Below are 26,649 nucleotides of genomic sequence, written 5' to 3' on the forward strand. Positions count from 1 at the left end.
GCATAGCCTTCCCCCCCCTATGATATGGGCCTCCTATGGCTATAGCTCTGGGATAATCAGCTTTCTCTGAGCATTCCAAAGGTGAAAAGAAAACCTCAATCATTTGGGGACTTCTCTGGTCCCCGCCCCTAGGGTAGCTTGGTTTTTCTGATTGAGTGTTCCTTACACGAAGAACAGGGGAGCCTGATTCTCAGCAATAGCTTAGGACTCTCTCAAACTCTTGATTTGGGTAGGGGAAGCAGCTCTCTTCACTGTGATTTCAAAACTTACTAAGCATCATGGGTAAGATAATTGTAGTCTTTTAGGTGATTTATGAACGCAGACCGGGATTGGGCTGGGATGTGGGGGAAGATGAAATGAGAAACAGACAAGATGACCTCACCATTTATTTTTACCTTGTTCTTCTCTTGCTGAGTACATGTTTGCAGTTCTTTAGCCTGTTTCTGCTGCTAAAATGAATATACTTGGAATATTTTAAACAAGGGGGGATTGCAGGTCTTTGTCTCTTTCCTCTGTTCTCTTCAGCAGTTCCTCTGCTGTGCTTATTTTGTTGGAAGCTGCAGTGCTTTTGTCCTTCATGCACCTTGTGCTGCAATGCAGCTGAGTGCTCCATAGATGACTTAATCTCTGCACTTCACCTCAGTGTGATACTGATGCTCAGTAGCTCTAAATCAACTCCTCTGCATAGCCTGCCTCCTGGCTCGTGTTCGCTTCCTGGTGTTTCTCTAAAATAGTTCCTCCCAAAACTGATATTCCCCCCTCCAGGCTCTGTCTGTGCAGACTGTATACATAGGAAATGCTGCAATCTGACAGGTCTGATTCGCACAGCTTCCCTCGGTCCTTTCACAGAAGTGCTCTGAAATGAGGAATGACCATTTTAACAGCCTCTGAGATGCTGTATTATGAAATGCGTCAGCTGGGGTAAAACTGTGTCTAGTTCCTTTGGTTGAGTAACTGAAGTAGGAATAATTCCAACTGTGTTTCAGCCACATTTCTGTTCCCTTCTAAATCTCTCATTTTTCCTCACTTGCTTCCTCAGGAGCAAGAAGAAGAGATGGAAGCAGAGGAGCAGGAAGAGAATTGTCGGTTTGATTTGGAGAAGATGAAGATCACAGAGGGAGGAAATATGGTGAGCAAAAGGCCTACTCAGTCTGGTAGACCTACACATGAGGAACAAAAGGTAGAAGAGTAATGTTGTCTTGTGGTTAATACCTGGGACTGGAAGAAAGGGCGTCTGGATTCCATTTCCAGCTCTACCACAGATTCTGTGATATTGGGCAATTCACTTAATCTCCCTGTGCCTCTGTTTCTCATCTGTACATTGGGGAGGATACTTGCCAGACTCACAGAGGAATTGAGGCTTAATTTAATGTCTGAAGTTCTTGAGTTTTAAAGTACTTTTTACAAGCAAAGTGTTGTTGAGGTGTTCAGTTCTAAAATGATGATTGTGCATGAATTCATGTAATTCGTATACATCTGTCCTGTGGTCTGGGTGACATAGTGAGCTTTTACATGATGCATTTTACATCAGGCCACTTAGTTGCCTAAATATGGATTTAAATAGTCTAATTTGGGCACCTTTTTAAAAAAAAAAACTTGGCTGTATTTTCTAGAGGTTTGCCCTCTCTAGTTTCAAATGATGGGGTTATGCCTCTTCCTTCAGCAAGCTAATTTGCATTCTAATAAACAATTACTGATAGCCTAAATTTGCCTTTTATCCCTTTTATCATTTTACTCTCATTCATACCCTGAGGTTCAGATTAGATCATTCCTTTCCCTTCTTGTGGGTGCTTGTGATTATTAGATCTAACACTCATCCTCCTTTTGCTGTCACTTTCATTTTTTAATGTTCCTCTTTCCTGTCACTCTAGATATTTCATACGGCTGTAGTTTTTAGAGACTCACCTGACTCTGGATTTTGTTACGAATGTGAAACTTGGGCCAGGCCCTGTAAGGGAGAAATGGTGTCTAGTGGGAAATGGGTAATTGGTTTTACCTATCATCTCTGTTAAAGACATTGAAGGAGTAAACAGCATGTTCATGAAACGTGATGTCAAAGAGCACACCTCCTCTGTAGCATCCTCTGCTGGCCAGGGATGGCTGTGCAGCACCCTGCCTCAGTTTCCCCTTGACAGGTTCCCAGGAGTAATCCCTAGAGGCATATGTCCAATAGCCACACCTCTTCTTGGTGACTGGGTTATTAGCATAAAATAAACCCAAAGTGAAATCTATCCTCACCCCTTCATTCCCTGTGGAGAGGGTTGATGGGGAGGTTCCAAACTCATCTTGGGACAAGACTGTCTGTCCTCTCCAGCCACTCTCCTCAAAGGGATGGAGGGGGGTGAGCTCCAGGAAGGAGTTGGAAACAATCTTTTTTTTCTGTCTGAGGTGTGTTGCAAATACTAGAGAAAATAGAAGTACTCAAAGAGAAAAACAAAAGTTAAATAGATCTTGGGAGGGGAGAATAAGCAAAACTGCAGTATTCAATGGGAGGGAGAAACCTGGAAAACACAGAGGCCTAAAAAGCCATAAAGTGAGAAGAAGTAAAGAAGACATAAATCTGGAATATCATATGGTAGCAGAATAGGCCAGTGCAATTATAAATGACTCTCACACACACAAAAGTGGCACAGATCAGGAAGGCAATAATCCCTCTGTCTCTGATGCAACTGCATCAGGAATACTGCAGTCAGTTCTGGTTACCATAGGCCACACTCAACCTGACCTGGGGCCAGTTCAGCACCCTGAGGTCTTCCCTAACTTGTCACCTGGCTGCAATTGCCCGGGTGGCTTCCAGTATGCAAAATAACTAGGGTACTCCACCTATTCTGCCTTCACGCAGCCTGCCCCAAAATGTTCCTTGCACAGAGGGGTACTGTTGAGGCTTCCACACACGGTTTCCCATGCCAGGGATACTCCTGGGGGAGAGAGCTACACAGCCCACTTGCATTGGCTCAGCTTGTGCAACAGAGCTGAATCAGGTCCCTGATTACCAGAAAGGTATCAAGGAATTAGAGTTCAGAGAGAAGCAACAAAAATGTTCATGGGTCTGGGGGGGGCCTTGACCAAGGGAAGATAAAAAGTGCCACTTTGGAGGGGAGACAATTTTCTACCAAAAAAAGAACAGGAGTACTTGTGGCACCTTAGAGACTATTTGAAGGGTTCAAACACGGAGGAGGCAGAGGAATTATTTAGGTTGGCACAGGGGAGTATTTCTAGGAGTGATGAGATGAAAAAAAGGGAGAAATTTAGTATGAATATCAGAAAAGACATTCTGAGAGACCTACTAGCATGTGGAATAATGTCCCAAGGGAAAAGTAGGGGTGCCGTCGCTTGGAACACTTAAAACTACACTGAATGGTGCACTATTGTTCTGTAGGGAGCAATCTTGCTCTGGCAATAGACTTAGGGTGACCAGACAGCAAATGTAAAAAATTGGGACGAGGGGTGTGGGGTAATAGGAGCCTATATAAGAAAAAAAACACACAAAATCAGGACTGTCCCTATAAAATCTGGACATCTGGTCACCCTAGATAGATTTGTTATGTCATGTTTAGTTTGTTTCACTTCCAGCTTCAATAATTCTATGACAGGTTCATGAACCTTTCAAAGGTACTTGAGCCTACTTATGATTCCACCATTCACACTTGTCACAGGGTTCGATACAAGACTAGGTGAAATTCAATGGTTTCCACTAACTTCATGTTGAGAATTTAGGTTTCTTGGAAACCAAAACGCAGTTGGAAGTAGGGAGTGGTTAATAACTCTAAGACTGAAAGAGAGGAAATTGTTCATGCAAAATAAAAACTCATTCTAGTCCTCTTCCACTTATTTTCTTGCTTGTCTCCTGCATCAGACACACCATGCTAGTGGTGTCTTGTGCAGGCACAGTGCAAGGATCCTACCCACAGTGTTGGAAGGACTTTTTACTCTGCCTCTGCTCCTTGTCCTGTGACTGAGCGGTCGGATTGTTGCAGGCCAACAGGCACTGAGTAGGAATTCTTGTTTCAGATGACGTTTGATGAGGTGGCTTTGTATTTCTGCGAGGCAGAGTGGGGCTCTTGGATGAAGAGCAGAGGGAAATCTACAAGGATGTCATACAGGAAAATTATGAGACTCTGATCTCCCTGGGTACGACTCTCATATATGTAAGAAGCTGTGCAGACAGCCTGCCTCCAACGCTGTTTCACTCCCTGCCTCTCATTTGATCGTTCACAGCCAGGTACAGATAGCTCCTGTTTGCTGTGATCAGCGTTTGATTTTTAGATAAGCAGTTCAACGGAGCTCCGATCAGAGTTCACAACAAAACAAAGAGAGGCTGCATAACAAAACAAAGAGAGTAATTTAATTAAAAGCTTTCTGGGATATCTCCTTATTCCCTGGAGGCCAATAAAAGCGCTGGTGTGTGTCCACACTTGATGAGCAGCGCTGGATCACCAGCGCTGCAATCGCTACACCCCAACCTGGCCAGGTGTACAGCCAGCGCTGCAGCCAGGGAGTTGCAGCGCTGGATGTGCCTTGCAGGTGTGGACAGTTACTAATTGCAGCGCTGGAAAGCCTCTACCAGCGCTGCAACTTGCAAGTGTAGCCAAGCCCTCAGACACAGCTGTCGGTTCCTCCTCTCAGCAGCTAAATGAATTCCAATTCATCAGGTAACCTCCTTTCTGCCCAGTAAAGGGGCTTAATCTCTCTTCCTGATTCCCTCAGGGACAGGGACATATATTTTGTCACAGGGATATGGAAGCTTATCTGGTCCCTTCTGAGGGCCAGGGTATTCATCTCTGGATATCTTTAATGTATTCACAGTTCTCTGGATTTGTGAAGAAATCAGTTTGCAGTTCCCCCTTTCCAATGTTCCCTTTCTCTCAAACATGGGGATTTTATCATCTCTGGATTCTCCTTTTATTGCAGGAAACTATGAGATTCTGCAGGAAGATCCTGATGAAGAAATGGAGCAGCCTAGAACATTATCAGGCAGCAGATCCAAAGGGAATATTTCATAGCCCTGAGGAGAGAGACACCTCTGATGGTAAGCACATCTGTGGAGAAGACAGGCTGACCACCTGCACTGAGTATGGGAAGAGCTTCAGTTGGAGCTCATATCTTGCTGCACATAAGAGCATCCACACGGGGAGAGACCCTTCCAATGTGCTGAATGTGGAAAAGGGTTCACCAACAGATCAACTTGCAACCAGCACCAGAGAACCCACACCAGGGAGCAGCCCTACAGCTGCAAAATGTGCGGGGAAAGCTTTGGCTTCAGATCAGCGCTCAGCAAACACTTGAGAACCCATACAGGGGACAGGCCATGCAAATGCATTGAGTGTGGGAAGAGCTCTGCCCTCGTCGAGCACAAGAGTACGCACAGTGGGGAACGGCCCTAAAAGTGCGGAGAGTGCGGGAAACGCTTCCAGCGGAACTTGCATGTCACTAAACACCAGAGAATTCACACAGGAGAAAAACCCTATACATGTGAAGAGTGGGAGAAAGGGTTCACGGAGCGTTCGTACCTTACTAACCATCTGAGAATCCACACTGGGGAGAGACCCTTCACATGCAGGGTATGCAAGAAGAGCTTCAATCACAGCTCCACTCTCTTCAAACATCAGAGGAGAACCCACACAGACCCTTCCTACGTGCTGAGTGTAGGAAGGGCTTCCGTGGGAGCTCAGCTCTTACTTGGCATCTGAGAATGCACACGGGAGAGAGACCCTACGCCTGCAGGCTTTGCAAGAAGAGCTTCAGTCAGAGGTCACATCTTGTTGTACATCAGAGGATCCACACGGGGGAGAGACCCTTCCCATGCACTGAGCGTGGGAAAAGGTTTGCAGAGAGTTCTACGTTCATGTAGCACCAGAGAATTCACACTGGGGAGTGGCTCTATAGCTGTAAAGAGTGTGGGAAGAGATTCAGGTTCAGTTTCACACTCACCAAACACCAGAGAACTCACACAGGGGACAGGCTGTGCAAACGCACCCAGGGTAGGAGAAGCTTGAGAAATGCCTCCTTCTCCATGGAGCACCAGAGAATCCACAGCAGAGAGTGGCCCTATGGGTGTGGGAAACACTTCCAGTGGAGTTCAGACATCACTAAACATCAGAGAATCCACATGGGAGGTAGTCCCTATAAACATGAAGAGAGTGGGAAAGGGTTTGCAGCAAGCTCATACCTCACTAACCACCACAGAACCCATACCAGGGAGTTGCTCTTCACGCGTGCTGATTGTGGGAAGAGGTTCATCAGTAGATCAATGTTCATGCAGCACCAGAGAATCCATAGCGGAGAGAGGCCCTACAGCTGTGAAGCGTGTGGGGAAAGCTTCAGATTCAGCTCAGCGCTCACCAAACACCTGAGAACCCACATAAGGGACAGGACGTACAAACACACTGTGAGTGGGACAAATTTTATCCTTAAACAATGAACACTCCCCTCCCCACCCAGTTCTGCTTCATTCAGTAGGAAGACCAATGGTGAGAACCTCTGGGGTTATGAAACCTTACAGTGCCTAGACATTTTTTTTGGAGTTCTTTGTAGTGATCCTGTACTAACAATGAAACTTCTTTGGTTTCAGGTCAGGCAATTTTAATTTGGAGTAAACCATCCAAACATACTCTAAGGGGTAAGGCACAGGTCTCAGAATATTGAACATATTCCGACTTTTTTCTTAAATACATTTTTTGTCTGGGGGAGGGTGTGTGGTCCATGAGGAAAGATGTGTTGGCATCTGGCTTGCAGATAGGTTTCCTCCAAATCCAAAATAACAGAGACTGGTCTCAAACCTTGGGACAGATCATAACCTATGCATGGGAAAATGTGAAAATAAAAACAAATTTCCTGGCAGGAGGGCAGCAAAGGTTTAGGCTACAAATTCCCAAGCACATGCTGCAACCAAGTGACTTTGAGGTAAAGCTGTGTGTGCTGAAAGGCTGAGGTATTTTAAATTAATAATATCAGGATTGCTAAAATGGTTGTAGCCAACCTTTTATTCATTTTCTCAGAGAAAGGAGAGGGTCGGAAGAGCTAAAACCTGAGTAAAGATAGCCGGCACCTGTGGTTCCTTTTTCACAAGCTGAACAAGCTGCTCAGATAGTGAGGAAGACAGACCATAATCTCAAGCAATGGATGTTTATTAAACACTTTTCTTTCTGTGTAACTACTTGCTGTGATTAGTATCTTCTTAGTTTACAATAACATGGTTTTCCATGTTTCCTATGTGGTTTGCCTTTAAACATTATAAATAGCATCAGTACTCACCATAGCTCAGTGTATGACATCTGGGAGCAACAGGAAAGGATATGCTATTGAGACATCTGTGAAGAGAAATAGAGATTAATTCTGCTAACAGCAGTCCAGAAAGGCCATCCCTCTAAGAACTGATGGAGGTAAAGGGAGTATTTATTGAAGGAAACAGAGGCAGTAGAACCTAGATTTAATTCATGAACATAACACATACATTTTATGCAATTCAATCTCTTTAACCCACCTCCTAGAAAAGTTACTTCATCTGAAGTTTTTTTTCCCCTCTATCAGCTAAATCCTAGCATAGGCGCCAAATTTCTAATCTGCTGGGGGTGCTTCCCACCCAGGCCCTGCTCCCACTCAACGCCTTCCCCCACGACCCCACCCCTGCTCTGCTAACGGGAAAGAAGTAGTATGGCTCCAGACTTTCTCCTCCCAGTAGCCTTCACTCAACCTCCTAGAAAGTCAACCTACCAAAAGTCAAACCCACTCTCCTCCCTGTTCTAGCAGCATCCCAAGCCCAGGAAATTAAATTAGCCATTTCACATTCAATCTACAGAAAGCATCTTCCCTTTATGTACTTTTATACAAAACAAAGAAAATTCAGGTAGTCACCTTCACAACAGGTGTTTTCCCTCATATGTCATACAATTATCATGTACCATGCCCAGCAACTTTTTCTCACTCAGAGCTTGTCTACATGTGGAAATTGACTGGAATAGACATTCCAGAATAGTTCTCCCTATGGACATTCTATTACAAGGTGTATAAAAATGGATTTTAAAAAACAATCAAAGATTTTATTTAAAAAATGAACCTATTTAAAATTAAATTTGACATTGACAACCTATGTTAAGGCTGAGATTTACTGTAATTATTAATATCACTTAAATGAAAAAATTAAGCACTACATGTTTGCTACCGAAGTTTTAAAGACAATCAAACTGGCTAAGCATCTGGAACCAGAATTTATTGAAGTGCTACACTACCTTTTGACAGCAGTAGTATCTTCTGCAGAGAATAGTTTCTTTATTTCAGTTTATTCAACTGGTTCAGTTGGTTTCTTAGGAGTTGAAAACACTGGAAAGCTTGTTTTCCCCTTTCAGTCTGTGAATAAAAATGAGGTGTAAGAAGGTGAGATCTACTAGTTCTAAAATCTTGAAAGATAAGGTGACCAGATACAATCACTTCAATTCACTAACTGTAGATATACTTCATTTAATTTTTTCTGCACATTTTAATTGAATTCCTATTTCCATCCAAACACAGCTTGACAGAATTCACAAGTAAAAATTAGTAATATCCAGTAAATACAAAATCCATCATTCACAATTTTTACATTTATGTTAGAAAATGAAGAATGTGAATAACCATATTAAGCTCTATAATTGCTTAATAAATGTGTATGGACCTATATATAGTGTATCCTCCTGGCTAGCAAAACATACCTCCAAATTTAATGTAAAGACTATATAGAGTTGCAAATCAACATGTTTTAATGGTTAACAACCAATGAGAATCAGCTTTTATTTAGGAAAATAACTAAGGTACAAATGCAAACCAAGATTAAAATTGATCATTTAAATCAAGGTTTCCTGCTTGCTGATTTAAATAATGAGTAAAATTGGTGATTTAAATTGCCTTGTTTTAAATCAATCCACCGTGCTATATTCCAGAATAAAAGTCAATTTTATTGTACAATAACTAGTGCATTTCCACAGCAGAGTAATTATTCTGGAACAAAGTGATTTTTATTCCAGAACAGTATTCACAGGGGACTGCAATAACTATTCCAATCAATTTCCCATTGTAGACCAGCCCTTATACACTGATTTCAGTCTCAAATTTTGTACCAAATTTATCATTTGACTGCATGAGTGTCACTTCTATTGCTGCAAAGCATCTGAGCAACCTATATTACTGGACTGGAAGTCAAGAGTACTAAATTCTATTCTGGGCTCTCCTATTGACTTGTTTTGTGTAATCTCTGACTAGTCATCATGTAACCTCTTTGTACCTCTGTTTCCCCATCTGTAAAATGGGGATAACACCTCTACCTCAGAGGGATGTTGTGAGGCTTAAAGTTTTTAAAGCTCTAGGGGAGCTCAGCTAAAGGCACTACAGACATAATATTATCTTCTGCGATGTTTTTCCTTCAAATAATAATTTTGGACAATTTAAAGGGACTGTAAAGCAAGTGTAAATGAGCATAAGGCTGTTTATCTCCAGATTCCCAATCCCCTGTTCCAATCTTCTAGACATGCTGCTTTCTCTCAAATATGCCTTTCACACAACCTATTCCTTAAATACTAAAAATGCGTAGGCCCAAAAGTGTTCAAAGTCCCATCCTACCTCCCTGGGGGTGGGTGTTGGGGAGAAGTGCACAGAAAGGAAAGGGGCTTAAATGAGAGAAAGGGGGGGGAGACCGATTGCTGGACTTTGTGACAAAGTCGTACTGGGGAGACCAGGTGGGTGAGCTAACATATTGGACTGGGACAAGCTTTTGAGCTTACACATACATTTCCCAGAGCTGAAGAAGAGCTCTGCGTAAACTTGAAAGCTTGTCTCTGTCAGCAGCAGAAGCTGGTCCAATAAAAGATATTACCTCACCCACCTTGTCTCTGTAATACCCTGGGACTGACATAGCAACAACACTGCATACATATGCATCTGAAGAAGTGGGGTTTTTTACCTACAAAAGCTTATGCCCAAATAAATCTGTTAGTCTTTACGGTACCACCGGACTCATTGTTTTTGTGGATACAGACTAACACGGCTACCCCTCTGATACTGCATACATACAAAGCCCTATTGCACACGGAGGGTAATACAGCTGCTTGCTATCCTGTGAGGTGACTATCAACACCTAGCCTCCCACTACCATTCTGTAAAACATCAAGAGCTGATTGCAGAAATGGGTGTGGCTGACTGGCTGCAGTTTTTTTGAGACAGTACAAAAAGCCTCTGTCCCAAAGAGCTTAGTCTAGACCCAAAATGTTTAAAAATCAGGAAATTGCCTTACAAAGCACGGTTTAAAAAAAATACAAGTTTGGGGGTTGTTTCCCTTGGGATTTTTGAGCCTTTATGACGCATTCAGGTTATACAGTCAAGCCTTCCTCCACAATCGTGAGGGCTAGAAACTTTTTAATCTTAAAATACAAATAAACTGAGATTTGCAATCAGTTGACTCCAGGAGCTGGGGCTTTAAGTCGCATACCAGAGAGCTGGCAACCTTGCCAGGAACGGTTTCCACCAACATCATGTTTCCACGCTGGGTACAGGCTGTAAATTCAGTAATGTTCCTGGGGGTGCCCACCCCCTTGCTAAGATGGCTCCTGTGGCTGGCTCCCACTACTTCCCGGAACATGCATGGAGCAGTGGCTGCCATGGTGTGATGAGTCTGTCTCCAGCAGCTCTGACACCTGGCCGTATCCGCTCCTTGCCTAGCGGGGCAGGACCCGTGGAGAGATCCCCTCCCTTAGCAGCGCGGAGGTAGCCTGCGGGGTAGCATAATTTCTCCTGGCTCCTCCCAGGAAGCGTCCTTTGCCCTCCCGGTCCCCGAGCAGGAAGCTGCGATCCGCTGTGTGAGTGGGAGCTGCGAGGCTGAAGCGCATCCTCTCCCGCAGAGGAGAGCCCGGGGCTGGCGGCTGCAATCCCTGGCTGCGCTTTCTCGCAGGTGGGTAAGAGGGGGCCGCGGAAGCGCGCCCGGGGCGGGGCGGGGCGGGAGGCGTGCGGGCATTGCTCCCGAGGCTGGCTCTCGTGAGAGGGAGGCAGCCTGCACGGCCAGCATTCAAAAACCAGGGCAGACCCGCCCCAGAAAAAAATCACGCTGAGCTTCGAAGCCATGTGACTTCTAGCAAACACATTGTGTTTTCAGGATGGGACTTGTGAGAGTGGCACAGGCAGCTGCAAATTGGCCCCGTGCCCATTCCAGAGTGGGAATTCATCCAGAACCCAGCTGAAAAAACGAGGGACGTTTCTCTCTTTCCCCCACCCCCTACACATTTTTTTTCCTTAGCGAACAGACTCCCTTTTCCCTTTCAACCCCTGCGCCTTTCTATTTATTACCCTTCCTCCACGGTACTCCCAGGGATGCCACCCTGTTTCTGTGCCCCTTTCCTGAGGCACAGACTAGGAGTGTGACCCTCAATTCTTGTACCCCTTTTGACGTTTTCCATTAGCCTTTCCTGTCCCCCCTCCATCCTGCAGCCACCACCTTTACACGGCTTGTCCCTCTTCCCCAGAAACCATCTGTCCTCCTGTCCCTTTGCAGATTTCCGTTTGAACCCCTGCTCCATGTTTTTTATTTCACTAGCACTCCAGCAGGCAGCCCTCCCCTTCCTGGCCCCCCCTCCATACACACCCCAGCTGCTCTCCAATTCAGGCACCACCCTCCTGCCACAATACAGCAGGATTGCTCCCCCCATTACTGCACCCTTTTCTGGTCAAGCAGCATGGTCTAGCATCCTCACAGTCCTCTTATTCTTGCATCCTACCCCCCTAGCATTTTCCAGCAGGCCACTTCCACCCCATTCCTTCAGCATCTCACCCTAGCATCCTCTAGCACTCCATAGCAAGCTGCTGCTTGTATGTTCCACTGTCCCCACTCAGCTGATGGGAGGAATTGCAATTCTGGAATGCCTCATACCCCCTGCTTCACCCCCTTGCTGGATTATAGCCTCCCATCCTTACAAACCCGTGGGAGTTCGTTCCGCAAGCAGCATGGGACTAGAGCAGGGGTCGGCAACCTTTCAGAAGTGGTGTGTCGAGTCTTCATTTATTCACTCTAATTTAAGGTTTTGTATGCCAGTAATACATTTTAACCTTTTTAGAAGGTCTCTTTCTATAAGTCTATAATATATAACTAAACTATTGTTGTATGTAAAGTAAATAAGGTTTTTAAAATGTTTAAGAAGTTTCGTATTAAATTAAAATGCAGAGCCCCCCCGGACCGGTGGCCAGGACCCGGGCAGTGTGAGTGCCACTGAAAATCAGCTCATGTGCTGCCTTTGGCACGTGTGCCATAGGTTGCCTACCCCTGGACTAGAGGATCTAGAGATATCAGCTTGCTGTGTAAATGAGACTGAATCCCCTACTAGCCAGTAATGGAGGATAGAATGAAAAGGGATGGCACAGAGTAGAGACCTGCTGCTCCTGAGGCCAGCTCTGTGTAAGCTTGTCTCGCTCACCAACAGAAGGTGGTCCAATAAAAGATACTACCTTGCTCACCTTGTCTCCCAAATACAAGAGTAATACTTGCCAGGCAGACTTGTGCTATTGAAGGATATACTTTTCCCTATGGCAAAAATCTCTTTCCAGTCAGAGCAGAAAGTGAGCATTATTCAGTGTTGGGTAAAATATACACACTATAATTGGATTGCTTTCTCAAAATCTAAGCTCTACCCTGTAGTCCCCAGGGTTCACAGTGTGGAGAATGGAAGTATTACGCAGTCTATTCTCCTGCAGATTCCAGGGTCCTAAGGGATAAAAAATGGCTTGCTGAAAACATGGAACTCCGCAGTAGAGTAATCCATATAAACCAAAAATATCTTGACGGAGCCATAAAAAATACATGTATCTGGGTGGAATTAAAAGCAAAATGATAAACATTTATTAAAACTCCAGCTATGAGAGTGGGGGAAAGTTTACAGACTCTTACTCTCTCCTTGGTCTCCTGGCTCAGGACAGAACGAAAACACCCATGAATATGCTTTGCCAGTGGCACACAAGAGTACTAAAGAAATGGGGGAGCAGGGGAGCCATAGGATTCACTATCTTTGCCTCTCCTGAAGAGAGTGACACTTCAGTCTCTTTGCCTGCTCCAGGTTGGCCAGTTAGCTTACTGTGGATCTCTCTGCTGTTGTAGCACAGTTGAAGGTTGAGTATGATGGGCAGCCCCTCCTCTGTGCTGCTGCTTGATTGCTTATATTTTCACTCATGGTATTTCCATTGTAAGCTTATATACTTGTTAATATCCAATAATACGGCCTCTGAATACAAGTATTGCCTGAATGTTGGTGTGTTTGCCCATCCCTAATATTTTTTTAGCAGTCCCAGCAGTTACAGCCTTTGGATCCAGCCAGTAGTGGAGCTGTATCTCCTAGAAGATACTCTAATGCTTTTTTAAAAATACTACTGTAGACAGAGTAAGTTTTAGTTATAATACATTATGGTCGTGGTGAGCCCTAGGACTGCCCACTCCTCCCTTTGGTTTTCTTCCTTCCCCAGCCTCCTTTCTCTCTTTGTGACTTTTGATGTTCCCCCCCTTCCCTTTTTCTTGCCATTGTGTCTCATCTGTTCTTCTCTGCAGCAGCTCCCAGTTCCTGTGCCCCTCCTGCACCTCTCACTACCCCTTGCTACTTAGCAGTGGGATTGTCCTTGGAGCAGCAAATACTGAATGGAGAATGTTTGTTTTAGGTACCATTGGCATTTTATGGTGTGGTTGTGCTGTCCAAAGACCTAGCAGGGCTTTATGGCAAAGGGCTGATGGAACTCAACAGGGATGTCATGCAGGAGAACTACCAGAATCTCATCTCACTAGGTAAGGAGTCACCTTTTTTATGAGCATCTCTGAAGTGACTTCATTTGCTTCAGCACAAGGTTCTTTCCAGGGGGATCAGACTCTTTAATCCTCAGAACCTAGGTGCGACTCTCACCTCCCATTTAGAAGGATTTTCAGAAGTGCCATTGACAGCCCACTCCTGTCCTTGTCTCTAACGCCTGAGCATACAAGCGTTGCTGGAAATTCCTGGGTTTGCAACACTCCTCTACCTGGGACTGGCACCAACTTAAAAAGGGAATCAGGGGTCTCTTGCTGGCTTTGTATATAATATCAATCTCCCATTAAGAGGGATCCTTGAATCTCTTATACGGATAAAACATATCTACCATCAGAACTGTTATTTCCCAAAGGGTATCCTGGAACACTTTCCCAACCATTCAGGTGACTCATCCCTTCCAGACTACTGCTCTGCTCCCTCCCCTCCCCATTAGAGCAGCTGGGCTTAAAAACATCTTTTGTGACAAGCATTGGTTGAATATTTAACAAGCCATGATGTTTTCTTTCTCATGAGCAGGTTTTCCAATTCCTAAATATGACATGGCCTCCCAAATGGAAAAAGGCAAAGAACTATCTGACCCAGGTCACCAGGCTTTCAAGGAAACCGAGCTCTTGAAATACACCCACACAGGTGAGGAATAAGCTGAACCAACTTGGAAACACTCAATGAGTGAAGTAAAAGAAGTTGGAATTCCAATAGCTACTGTGAGCTCATGGTTCTGCCTCATGTCATCTTGTTCCGTTTTGTAATTAGGAGAACTGGTTACAATGTAAGAAAACTATCTCCAGGGCAAATATCAAGGATGGCTTTCTGCCCTTCCTCACTCACTTCTGCTAGTATTGTCTACCCTCACCTGTACTCTGAGTGTTAAGAAGAGTTGTGGAAGCTGAACTCATCCCCTCCACTCTTATTTGGGAAAAACCTGACTTCTGATCTTCAGCAGTAGTCACAAGTCCTTTGCAAGTCCTCTTTCCAAGGCTTCCTTTCTCCCAAGCACAGGGAATAACCATGTCTGGAATAATCTTATCTTTGCCAGGAGATCACAGTGGAGAGGAGGAGATGCCTCAGCAGGAAGATTCTGCAAGCATGGAACTGCAGCGGGTGTTTTCAGTGAGATCTGGAGGAGACATATGCCAGGGTCCTGACCTGGGAAAAGCCCATGTGAGTCAGCACAACTCAGCAATGCCACAACGCGAGGACCCTTCAGAGAGGAAACCAGCTGAATCCACTCACGGTGAACAAGACCTTCAGGAGCAACGAGAGGACATCATCCCCCGACGAACACCCCGATCAGAGAGACCAACCATATGTTCTGAATGCGGGAAGGGCTTCAGTCGAAGCATACACCTGATCCAGCATCAGAGAATGCACACGGGGGAGAGACCCTTCAAATGCACAGAGTGCGGGAAAGGCTTCAGCCAGAGCTCGCACCTTATTCAGCACCGGAGAATCCACACAGGCCAGAAGCCCTACACATGTCATGAGTGTGGGAAGAGCTTCAGCCAGAGCTCCAACCTTATTAAACACCAGAGGATCCACACAGGACACAAGCCCTACGTATGCACTGAGTGTGGGAAGATCTTCAGTGATAGCTCCACATGTATAAAACACCAGAGAATGCACACAGGAGAGAAGCCGTACAAATGTCCCGAATGTGGCAAAAATTTTAGCCAGCGCTCACACCTCATCCAGCACCAGAGGATCCACAACGGCGTCAAGCCCTACACGTGCATGGAGTGTGGGAAGAGCTTTGGCCAGAGCTCCGATCTGATCAACCACAGCAGGACCCACACCGGGGAGAAACCCTACAAATGCACTGAGTGTGGGAAGTGCTTCAGTGGGAACTCCAATCTGATCAAACACCAGAGGATCCACACGGGAGAGAATCCCTACCACTGTGCTCAGTGTGGGAAGTGCTTCCGCTTCCAGCCGCAGCTTGTGCGGCACCAGAAACACCACGCGCAGTAGGGACCACCATTCCTGGGAAGAGGGGGAATACGGCCCTCCTGTAGGGAGAAAGCTAGCTGAGCATTGCGGTGTGATGTGGGGGAGGGAGCACGTCCTTAGTGTGATGATGGTTCGAGCCATTGTTTGGGAATGGGTATGAAGCACCACAAGAGGAGGAAACTGGGAAGAGTTAAGTATTCAGGGGAATCATGGCCTTTTATTTTTAGTAGTGATAAGGGTAAAACATGGATCAAATCATAACATTTTCTCAATACATTGATCAGGCTTTGGCATCCTGGCAGACTTCACCCTGGCCTTGTGGCTCCCTTCAGAACCTAAGCTCCTGATTCCCACTTTCTGGTACTTTTTTATAGATATTAGTTCCTATCAATTATATTTATTTAACCCCACTCCCGCAACCCCACATTGTGATAGTACTTGGGCCATATCCTTGGAACTGTATTTGCTGAATAAATGGTAGTGAAATTAATGTGTCTGTGACAAATACGCTGCTGTTTGACAACTTAGTCCATGAGAGCAAGTCAATTAACATCCTAATAGACATTTCTCTCAGAAAGATGCTTGCTCAAGTGCCCTTGTGGGTGGCACTTTATGAAAATTATAAAGGTGTAATCAGTATGTAGGATGAATTTGTTTTAACTGTGATCTGCTAATTGACAATTGGTGAACTGGAGGAGGATGACATGCATTGAAAAAAAATTAAGCTGTTTGTCTAACTTTAATTTTAAACTAAATGTGTTCTTAAATTTGAATATGAATTTTAATTTCATAATTCTGTTTTTTTCCCCCTTGAATAAATCTTAACTTAAACCCCCATGAATCTGGAATTGTCAGTTGTTATGGTGAGGAGATTGTGACGTATATTTCTAAGGCTCTGTCTACACTAGTACTTTTGTCAATAAAAATTTTGCCAGTCATGGGTGTGAAAAAAAATACACACTCCTGAGCAACATAAGTTACACCGACAGAAGCTATGTGGACAGTACTATGTCAGTGGGAGATGCTCTCCTGCCAACATAGCTACCACTGCTCGTGGGGGGTTGTTTAATTATGCCAATGGGGAGCGCTGTCTCCTGTTGGCATAGAGCAGTTACACAGAAGACCTTACAGCTGTGCAGGTGCAGCAGTACAGCTGTGCCGCTGTAAGGTCTGTCGTGTAGACATAGCCTAAGAGTAGTAACTTGCTGTGATTTTTAGTTATAAAGTCACAACATGAAGGAAGTACATGTTCCTTTCTGCATAGGAAGATGCGGGGAGGCAGAATTGTCAGAATGGGGAAAGAACTGACTGAGCATGTTTTCCTAAAGAATTCTTTGTGAGAGGGAAAACTACAATGAATATATCCTCCTCTAAAAGGGATGCTGGTTCAGATGAAAGCTTGGTGGTACTGAGTAGGGGTGAAATTGGCAATACTATGGAAGGTGTTAATACCTCTAGCTCAGAAAAACTCTGTGGTAAACAAAATACCTATTGAGATGCCTGTTCCATCCTCAAAGCCAAATGGGGAAGAAATTATTCCACGATTTAGTCTAGAATGAAAGTGATCAAATATGGTGTGTTGTAAATACACACGCACACAAAATCGGAATGTAGGGATAGTGATAATGATGGGTTTTTAAGACAGCAACCAACACCCCATGATAGGAGGCTGGCAAGGGCAAAAAGCAAGAGATGCCATAAGAATGGTGATCCTGAGGAAAAAGTGCAAGCCATGAAATGCGCACGATGTTACTGAAGCTGTGGACTGCTTAGCCAGAGGCAGTAACACCCTAGTGCTGCCAGACCTAGGAGAGCATCCATTTAAAATATTTGTTCTTGTTTCTGTGGATTTTTTTGCCTGTTTAAGAATGAGTTCCCTTGAAATGTAACAAAAAATTGAGTTTGTCATTTGTACTGGTGAACATTGACCGACTATCCTATATCCTTACATTAGTGAGACTTACACCAGACTTGGACCCATTGTTAGTATTCTCCATGATATTGTGGCATCCTGTATCTCTCCAGAACTGATGCTGTGTTCTCATTCTAATGTCACAAATATACTGATCCCAAAATGCAGTCATTCTTTGCTTCCACCAGGTAGCTGGATGAGAATCTCTCCTCTCCCATTTGAATGTCTGCCATAGGTGCATTCAGCCTTGTCCCCGAAAGTAGTCCCATTAAGGTGTCGACTTGGGTACCCAAAATCACTAGTCACTTCTGAAAATGTCAGCATTGTCTTTCATACAAACTGTATCCCAAAAGTCTTTTAGTGTTCCCTAATAGCAGCAAAAGAAAGTGGCTGAAGATTGACCGACCTATAATTTCCTCGTCTTCCGATTTACCTTTTTTTTTATACTGGCACAACATTAGCTTTCCTTCAGTTTTCTAGGATTTCCTCAGTGTTTCAAGACTTACTGAAAATCTGCATTAGCGGTCCAGTGAGCTACTCAGCCAGCTCTTTTAAAACTCTTGGATGCAAGTTAGCCAGACCTGCTGATTTTAAAATGTCTAACTTTAGTAGCTGCTGTTTAACATACTCTGAGATACTAGTGGAATGGAAAGAGTGTTACATATAACTGCAGTACTTTTTTCCCAAATACAGAACACTTCTGCCTTTTCTTTATTATTACTGATAATTCTACCATTTACATATAGTAAGGGACCAATACTCTTGTTAGGATTCTTTTTGTTCCTGATATAAAATAAGTGGTTTTGACAGATTTTTCCTTTCCACAGAAAGAAAAACTTAAAAATAAGTGTGATGGATGGCTTAGGAGAGTGGAAATGGAGCCTGGAATGAATGGAGAAGCAGTGAATGTGGCTGAGGACAGGAATTTGTTATATTTATGTATAGGGAATGATCCAACTGAATGTAACAATTAGCGGGATAAAGCATATTAGCCAAATGCTACAACTAAGTGTTCCACAGTGAAACAGCTAGTGGTGACATTAGCTAGTGGTGGTGGTGTGTTTCAGTATGAACATACCATTGATATCTTTGGTATTGTGCTACGCTTCTTCTAGGATCTGTCACTGAAGGTACTCACTGAATCTTGCTGGATCAGGCCCCTTAGAGATAGTTTCAGTCTGTCTACACTTTGGGGAAGGTTTTCCTTCTCAGACCAGAAAGACTAGAAGCTACATTTTTCTTGACTTTTTTTTTTTTTTTAAATAAAAGCTTCTGTTCTGGAGAAATATTAAAAATACCAAGAATCCCTGGAAATACCCTAAATCAGTGCTACGTAATTCAAAAATTAGAGTTTGCAAATTTGAAGTCAAACATTTTCACAATCCCCTTACATTTTCTCTAGATTAAGAGTAAAGAAAAAAATGGGTGTTGGAAGGTTGTCAGAGAATACTGGACCTTCAAGGGGAAGGGTCTGCAGCAAGTGGGAGAGCAAGATTCTTTCCTTTAGACTGCAATAAAATTTTCAACACCTTGCAACAGCCTCTACCCTTCCCCAATTGCTTTTCATGACCACTGGTTATGAAACACTGCCTTCGTTAGACCTTCTAGTCTGACCCTCCTGTCTAACACACGCCATAATGCAGAATCTCCACAACCCATAGATCGAGTCCCCCCTCTTAATGAGCCACCAACTAGTTGTTCAGTGAGCAGAAGTAGATTAGCAGCGGACACCACTGATTAGGTCAACTCAACGTAACTTCTCTATACACACACATCATACATCATTGGAAAGCTTATTATGTCTACTTTAATATGACGTATGATGTGGAGCTATCAAGTTGTGCCATTACCATAGAAATAGGAATAAACAATGACACCATCAATGCGATAAAATGATTACTTTGAAATATTTGCATTCGATTCTGGTAGTTTAATGACTATGTATTACTTCAAGACATAAAATTGGATTTCTTTGAGAACTCAAAGCATCACAACAACAATCTAAAGGTAACCCAAAAGCTAATAAATGAATGTGTACAGGTATCATTGAAATGTAATAGCACTTGTGACATTTCTAGTCAACATAATTATCATCTTGTTCTTCATTATGATCTCTGTCAAGAGTGCCTGGGTTACCACAGTCTTCATTGCCTTGGCATGTACACAATTCTGTGCAGCAAAGATTGTTCTGACTACAGACACAGTTGATTGTCCAGTAACCTCTATAGGTACAAGTACAGGCACAAATAAGGTCTTATAGAAGCTCAGATGTCATTGGGCCCTTGACAAATACAGGAAGTAGTTTGTCATCCACATTTTTCCATCCATGTTGCAATGGAGATCCAATATCTGGTTTACCTATGTGCCAAAGACATCCAAATCTTTGTTTGCCAAGATGCTCTTTAGGCATGCACTTCAAAAATGTCCTCACATGGTAGGAGTTTAGCCACTGACTTGTCTTTTTTGACAGACAGATTGAAGCTCAAGAAATTCAAGCCTCTGGGGGTCTCCGTTTCTTTCTTGCTCTGGTCATAAAGCACTGCTACCAACTTCCTTGCTGCAGAAATTGTGCCTTGTCTATCACACTCTCCCAATTTGGCAAGATCTCTGAAGCAGTAAGCTCCCTTTGTTTTAACAACATTAAACACATCCTCCTCTCCCCCCTCCCATACCAAATAAGGATGACACCGTGTCACATTCTGTTAATGCGTGTACAGCAGGAAGTATGTTGCAGAAGTCAGGAGTGAGTGTCTCACAAATTGCACGCGCAGGTATGAAGCCTGTCGGCTGTGCTGGTAATGGTGCCTGCTTCAATCCATGTGTTATCTGTGTGTTCCTGTAAGTGTGCATGGCCGTCCTCTCTGTCAATCTCTGAGGGACACCATGCCTTCTTGTAGTCACGCCCTTGTTGCGGCGCTCACTCAGAAGGGAATTAGCTGTCTTTAAAGCTAAGGCCACCTAAGCTGGGCCAAGCAGCAACAAATCTAGGTGCCCAGGTCCTCAGGCAGGGCAGAGCACCACCCATTAAGGGGCTCTGGCCTGCAGTCAAGGCAGAGTAGCAAAGTCTATAAGGCCAGGTCCTTAGGCAAGGCGAAGCAGCAAACAGAAGGCTCTGGCCTGCAGTCAGGACAGAGCAACAACAAACAGTCGGCAATCCTGGCTTTGGCAGACTGCTGACAAACACAGGCCTCATGTCCTAGATTGGGGAGGCTGCCACCCTAGGGTTGGGATGGCAGTGGGTAGAGGGACCCAGGCCTACCCTATTGCACCCAGCCCAGGGCCCTAACAGTGGCAGAGTGGTCCACCACTGGGTCAGTGGGGATTCGCCTGCAATACACTGACCTAGTATCATGCCAACCCCCCAACCAGACTGTTGTCTAGTACCCCTGGGCTACTTCCTACTTTCCCCTTGATGAATATCTCCAGTGTCCTCCATCTCCCCGCAGTAGGTGGCCAGAGACAGCCCCAGCAGCTCCTCGGCTTCTCAGTTGATCAGCAGCTCTGGCAAGTCCTCGGTACAGCCAGGGTCCTCCTTGGGCTCCAGCAGCAAGCGGGATGTGTCTGTCTCCCTCAGCTGCTCCAGCCCAACTGAGCTGCAGGTCCCACCTTTTAAACTTCCGCTTCCTGTCCTCCTCCTCAGCTTCTGGTGAGGAGGGCATGGCCTTCCAGGCTCTGCAACCCAAGGGACAGGTTGTAGTCCCTCCTTGTCAATCTCTGAGGGAGGCACGCCTCCTCATCACAGTTCCGTTTTTGGTAAATAGTGAGCAGCAAGGACCAAAACATCTGTATCAGGTGGCCTAATTACTATGATTCCTTGACAGAAAAAGACTCAAAACTGGCACATACAGCATGCAGAAGCATCCTTGTGTCTGCTTTCTCTTGCGTATTGTGCATTGCAAGTTGATTCTGGATGTATTCTAGGTTTGTCAGATGCTGCACCCTGCATAAGAGACTCTGACTGGGGAGAGTACCACATTTCAGTGGTATATCTTGTGATGCTGAACTATCTGCAGACTGTTCTTGAAATACCACTTCAGCCACTGAATGGAAGGTATTCTTTCCATCAGCGGTCTCTGTGTTCATGTCTATATTTTCGTCTTCTTCGTGGATGAGATCTCCACCAGCGCATAGGTGCTGGAACCAGGAGTGCTGGGGGTGTTGCTGCACCCCCCCCCCCCAGGCTTGAAGTGGTTTCCATCATATATACAGGGTTTGTTTGGTTCAATGGCTTTCAGCACCCTCGCTATACAAATTGTTCCTGCACCATTTGGAATGAACACATCTCCCTGGAGTCTTTCTACTTCAGTTTTTGCAGCATTAGTGATGAACTACCCCAGCTCATCATAACTATGGCTAAGATTTAATCACTGGTATTTTTAGTTAAAGTCACGGGCAAAAAAACAAAAAATGATGGCCCTGTGACCTGTCCATGACTTATACCATAAATACCCCTGACTGAATCTTGGGGAGGTGGGGTGCTGTGAGGGGCGAGGCTGGGGGGGAGGGAGCCCATGGCACCAGCTGTGGGGGGTAGCCCTGGGAGGCCTGCTGCCACTCCAGCTGTGTGGGTGGGGAAGCCCTGGGGAGCCTGCTGCTGCTCCCACTGAGGGGGAATCCCAGGGGGCCCCTGCCTCTGCGGCCGCTGCAGGGGGGAAGCCCTGGGGCCCTGCTGCTGATCCAGCCACCACTGCGAGGGAAGGGAAGCCCCGGGTGGCCAGCAGCTGTTCTGGCTGCCCGGGAGGGGGCGAGGGAAGCCCCGGGACCAGCCACTGCTCCAGACACCCCGGGATTGTTGCCGGAAGCCCCTGAGCTGTGGCTGCTTCTGCTGCCTCTGGGACTGCTGCTGAGGCGGTCTCTGGGGCCAGCCGCATCGGCCGCTGCCTGGGGCCACCGGAGCAGCGGCTGGTGCAGCTGGCTGCAGGGCTGTCCCACCAGCTGGCTGCAGAGCTACTCCAGCAGCAGCCAGTGTGGCTGCCTCCAAGACCACCTGGCCCCAGAGCCAGTTGCTCAAGCAGCCCTGTGGTCAGCCACACCAGCTGCTGCAGAAGTCACGGTGGTCGCAGGAAGTCACAGAATCCGTGATTTCTGCGACCTCTGTGACAAACACGGATCCTTAATCACAATTGATGCAGAATCCATGACGTTGTAGTATGGCAATTAAACTGCAAGACCTAAACTCATGGTGTAGCTGTGCAGTAAGGCTTCTATGCAGTGGTGTGATAATTTCAGAATGGTTAGATACTATGCACTCTGCAGTTGAGAGGCATCTTCTTTGAATGTCTTCTGAAGGATGATACTCATTGCTGGCTGAATCATATGCCCCTTTATCTGTCAACCAAAGAACAAACTTCTGCACCAGTTGGGGCACAGAAGTACCTGACTTCTGTAAACTACAATCACCTGGCTTTAGATAATATCCTCAGGCTTTTATTTTGGCTATTTCAGACCAAAGGATTGAAGGGGTATTATACAAAACACTTGTTAATTTGAAAGCTGCTCAACAGGCTCACTCACCAGAAGAATATCCATAAAATATTTGGATGACTTAAGTGCCTGCTTCAGATTATTATCAACTTGGATAGCATTAGCTAATGTTACTCTGCATAGACAATGGTAGACTTGCCCTGTCCATGCTGTGCATGGAATAAAATTGCAGAATCACAATGTTTTTCTAATCTTGCCTGTGATTTGCTACTGGAAGAGGTTGCAGTTTCTACATCTGACAGAAGTAGGGCTTTACATCTTTGTAGCAGGTTGGACAGAAGAACTTTCTTGTACATAAGATCATTGTCTAGCTCTCATCTGATAAATGCAATGCCACAAGGAGACTGTATTGTTGCACTGTAACTAGAGGTTTTGCTTTAAAGAGACATTGTATTCAAGTAGGAAGAAAGGCAGTGCTGAGTGATAAACTGCATCCTTAGCAAGCTAGTCTTCCAAAGATATTCTGCACAACATATCATCATCTCCTCTTTGAAGTGATGCCTCCCTTAGATTGGTTGCCCTCTCAAATATTTCTCTTTTATGAAGTTTCTTGTTGTGTGTTTTTCTCAGGCAAACAATGCAACAGGACCAATTCTGTCTAGCACTGGTGGCTTTGGACAGTTTTGCATTCTTTTGATTTCCTTGACAAATAAGTTTGTGGAGAGTCTTTTTCTCTTTGATGTAAGCTATAAGGGGCTTGTATCCTCCATGTCTTCATATACTGTAATACCCCTCTAGAAGTAAAATTCCCAACACATATTGTTAGCTTTACCACAACCACTACTACCACTTTTCATTTTGTACAAATATACAGACTTGTTCTAGACTAGATATAAATGAAATCTGTATATTAGTATCAAAATTGCCATTTTTGTTTAGAGAGCACTTTGACTGAAGCCCAATATGAAGCTGTGTATTGTCATCTCTAACACTAATACTGACCTCTGCATAAATGTCACTGAATTAAAAAAGATACTTTCTAGAATATTTCCATGGCTATTACTGCATGCATAGCAATTACAAACTTAAACCTTCCACTGGTCAGACTCTGTGGTACACTGTACAACAAAAGCTTAAAAATGGGTAAGTATTAACAGTAGGAATTCATGTACATTTCTGTCTACCCACTATCTGGTACAAACTATGAGCTCACTACTGCTACTGGTGCACAATCTTCAGGGTGAGACTGATCTGGTCAGCAAATTTCAACTGAAAATATAAAAAACTATTCTAATCACTTGTGAGATATTTTGACAATTAAGCATATGCGATGTGAGGACATTTCATGTTAGTACATTGCAAAATGTTGCTATTTGCCATTTTTGCCATATGATAAACAGGTTAAACTTTTCTGGAAAAAAACAAACTTGCTCATGCAAAACCAATCAAAATAGTTCAATACATTGTCATTTGGTAGCTATGACCAATAATCATCACAGTGAGGTGTTATCATGTTGCAGTTTTTCTGAAGTGTCAAAACATGACACTTTCTCATTTTGGATGCCATTGTTACACCTTGCCTGCAGGCTTACAGAGCCACTTGACAGCTCCACATCATACTCCATCTAAACATACATAAAATAAGCTTTGAAATGATATACAATGTGGGTGTGTGCAGGATGAGTACATTAAACTACAGAAATATGGCCCTTTTTGGAGGATTTCTGCATGCCTCAAGCTGTCACTGATCAAAGTGTAGCTCAAAAATCCCCAAACCAGAAGCTGGGGAAAGTTCCTATTGGATTCAGTGCACCTGAGCAGTACTGCTCTGACAGGAAGTTTTCACGGGAGCTGCACTTTGAGGTAAGCTGGGCCAGTCCCCTGCTCCTTCCAGGAAGTGTGCTGTGCACTTTCTTGCCAGAAGCTGCAGCCCATGAGCTCTAGTAAAGTGGGAATATAAAGGAGGAGAGAAAGGAGGCAGCTCCTAGTTCAGGCTATGATCCCAGTTTATGTTTCCCTGCAGGTAAGACAAAAAAGGACTTTACTAACACTCCCCATGGGGCATTTGACGTGAACGGAGAACACATCTAAGGCCAGCTCTTGCAGGATTTAGAAAATGCTACAACAGATGAAAGTGGGTCTAGCCAGGGGCGGCTCTAGCTTTTTTGCCGCCCCAAGCACGGCAGTCAGGCAGCCTTCGGCGGCTTGCCTGCAGGAGGTCCCCAGTCCTGCAGCTTCAGCATACCCAATGCCAAATTGCCGCCGAATCCGCGGGATCGGCGGACCTCCAGCAGGCAAGCTGCCAAAGGCTGCCTGACTGCTGCCCTCACAGGGACTGGCAGGGCACCCCCCCCGTGGCTTGCCGACCCAGGCACGCGCTTGGAGCGCTGGTGCCTGGAGCTGCCGCTGGGTCTAGCAAGGCTCAGTGCAGCATAGGCTCTGTTCTCTATCAGACACTACACCCGGCTCTGGCAGAGGGGCTGGCTGTAGTCTTAATCAATCTCTTCCATTCCATCTCTAGCTTCAATGATCCTCTAACATCTGGGAGCAAGCAGAATGCAGAGTAGGGGGCTGACCATGCAGTGAGGTCTCTGCTGGCAAACAGTAGTGCAGGGCATGCTGCACAGGATTCAGAGCACAGGAATGCTCTGAACAGCAGATTGGAGAGTGGTTACGGGGATGTGAAAAGGGGATACAGAAAATGCTCCTTTCCCCACTTGCAAGACCGGAGTGTAGTTTCCACAGCAAGATTTGTGCCATCCTGGGGAAGGGAATGTACCCTAAGGGTTAGAGCAGGAGTCAGCAACCTTTCAGAAGTGATGTGCTGAGTCTTCATTTATTCACTCTAATTTAAGGTTTCGCGTGCCAGTAATACATTTTAACGTTTTTAGAAGGTCTCTTTCTATAAGTCTATAATATATAACTAAACTATTGTTGTATGTAAAGTAAATAAGGTTTTTTTAAATGTTTAAGAAGCTTCATTTAAAATTAAATTAAAATGAAGAGCCCCCCAGACTGATAGCCAGAACCCGGGCAGTGTGAGTGCCACTGAAAATCAGCTTGTGTGCCGCCTTTGGCACATGTGCCATAGGTTGCCTACCTCTGGGTTAGAGCATTGGATTAGATTAAAGGAGTGGCACTTCAAGAGACAATTGGTCCCGCTGATTATCCTATACCATGACTCCCTGAAGCCAGCCAGCCCTACACCACCTTCCCTGCCCAGGCAGACACCAGCAGAGGGGATCAGGGCTGTTCAGGAGCATCTGGGCTTCTGCAGGCTCAGGCCCACTCACTGACACCTGCTGAATATCTCTGCTTATGTTGCCATAGTAACTACAGCCCTGGGCCCTGCTGCATGGCTTCTCCTCGCAGCTTTGACTCCTTGAACAAGATAACTGCTTCTTTCACCTCCGCCCCCTCACTAACCTCCCATCTTGTTCCTCAGTTTGTTGTCCTACCTGACACCATGAGCCACGCTCCTGGCCCAGCTTTTGGGCTCCCTGTGCTGCCACCTTTTCCCTCCTCTCCTCCTCCAGTGAAGCCAGCCTCTCCCGGAGGTCAGCCTGC

At 45.0% G+C, this 26,649-nt stretch overlaps 1 protein-coding gene and 2 long non-coding RNA genes across 5 annotated transcripts; 2 read left to right on the plus strand and 1 right to left on the minus strand.

The window, feature by feature from the left end:
- The first annotated feature begins 812 nt into the window (after nucleotides 1-812).
- LOC120395239 lies at nucleotides 813-6,429 on the plus strand. The gene is made up of 3 exons (XR_005592538.1): nucleotides 813-921; nucleotides 1,040-1,129; nucleotides 4,912-6,429. It is a non-coding gene; the product is annotated as an uncharacterized LOC120395239 (long non-coding RNA).
- Nucleotides 6,430-6,529: 100 nt separating this feature from the next.
- Nucleotides 6,530-10,683, minus strand: LOC120395238. The gene is made up of 4 exons (XR_005592537.1): nucleotides 10,457-10,683; nucleotides 8,229-8,346; nucleotides 7,255-7,310; nucleotides 6,530-6,797 (listed from the first exon to the last, which is right to left on the minus strand). It is a non-coding gene; the product is annotated as an uncharacterized LOC120395238 (long non-coding RNA).
- Nucleotides 10,684-10,777: 94 nt separating this feature from the next.
- LOC120395237 (zinc finger protein 239-like) lies at nucleotides 10,778-16,581 on the plus strand. Of its 3 annotated transcripts, XM_039519435.1 has the most exons (3): nucleotides 10,781-10,915; nucleotides 13,657-13,780; nucleotides 14,316-16,581. In XM_039519435.1, the coding sequence occupies exon 3, from the start codon at nucleotides 14,808-14,810 to the stop codon at nucleotides 15,765-15,767; it is 960 nt and encodes a 319-aa protein (XP_039375369.1). In that variant the 5' UTR covers nucleotides 10,781-10,915; nucleotides 13,657-13,780; nucleotides 14,316-14,807; the 3' UTR covers nucleotides 15,768-16,581. The 3 variants fall into 3 exon arrangements, with proteins under 3 accessions (XP_039375370.1, XP_039375369.1, XP_039375368.1); XM_039519436.1 differs by lacking the exon at nucleotides 13,657-13,780 and having other exon boundaries at nucleotides 10,778-10,915; nucleotides 14,836-16,581; XM_039519434.1 differs by lacking the exon at nucleotides 13,657-13,780 and having other exon boundaries at nucleotides 10,790-10,915.
- Nucleotides 16,582-26,649: the final 10,068 nt, after the last annotated feature.

This window comes from Mauremys reevesii, linkage group 1 (genome assembly GCF_016161935.1).
Source record: "Mauremys reevesii isolate NIE-2019 linkage group 1, ASM1616193v1, whole genome shotgun sequence".
Taxonomy (NCBI): Eukaryota; Metazoa; Chordata; order Testudines; family Geoemydidae; genus Mauremys; species Mauremys reevesii.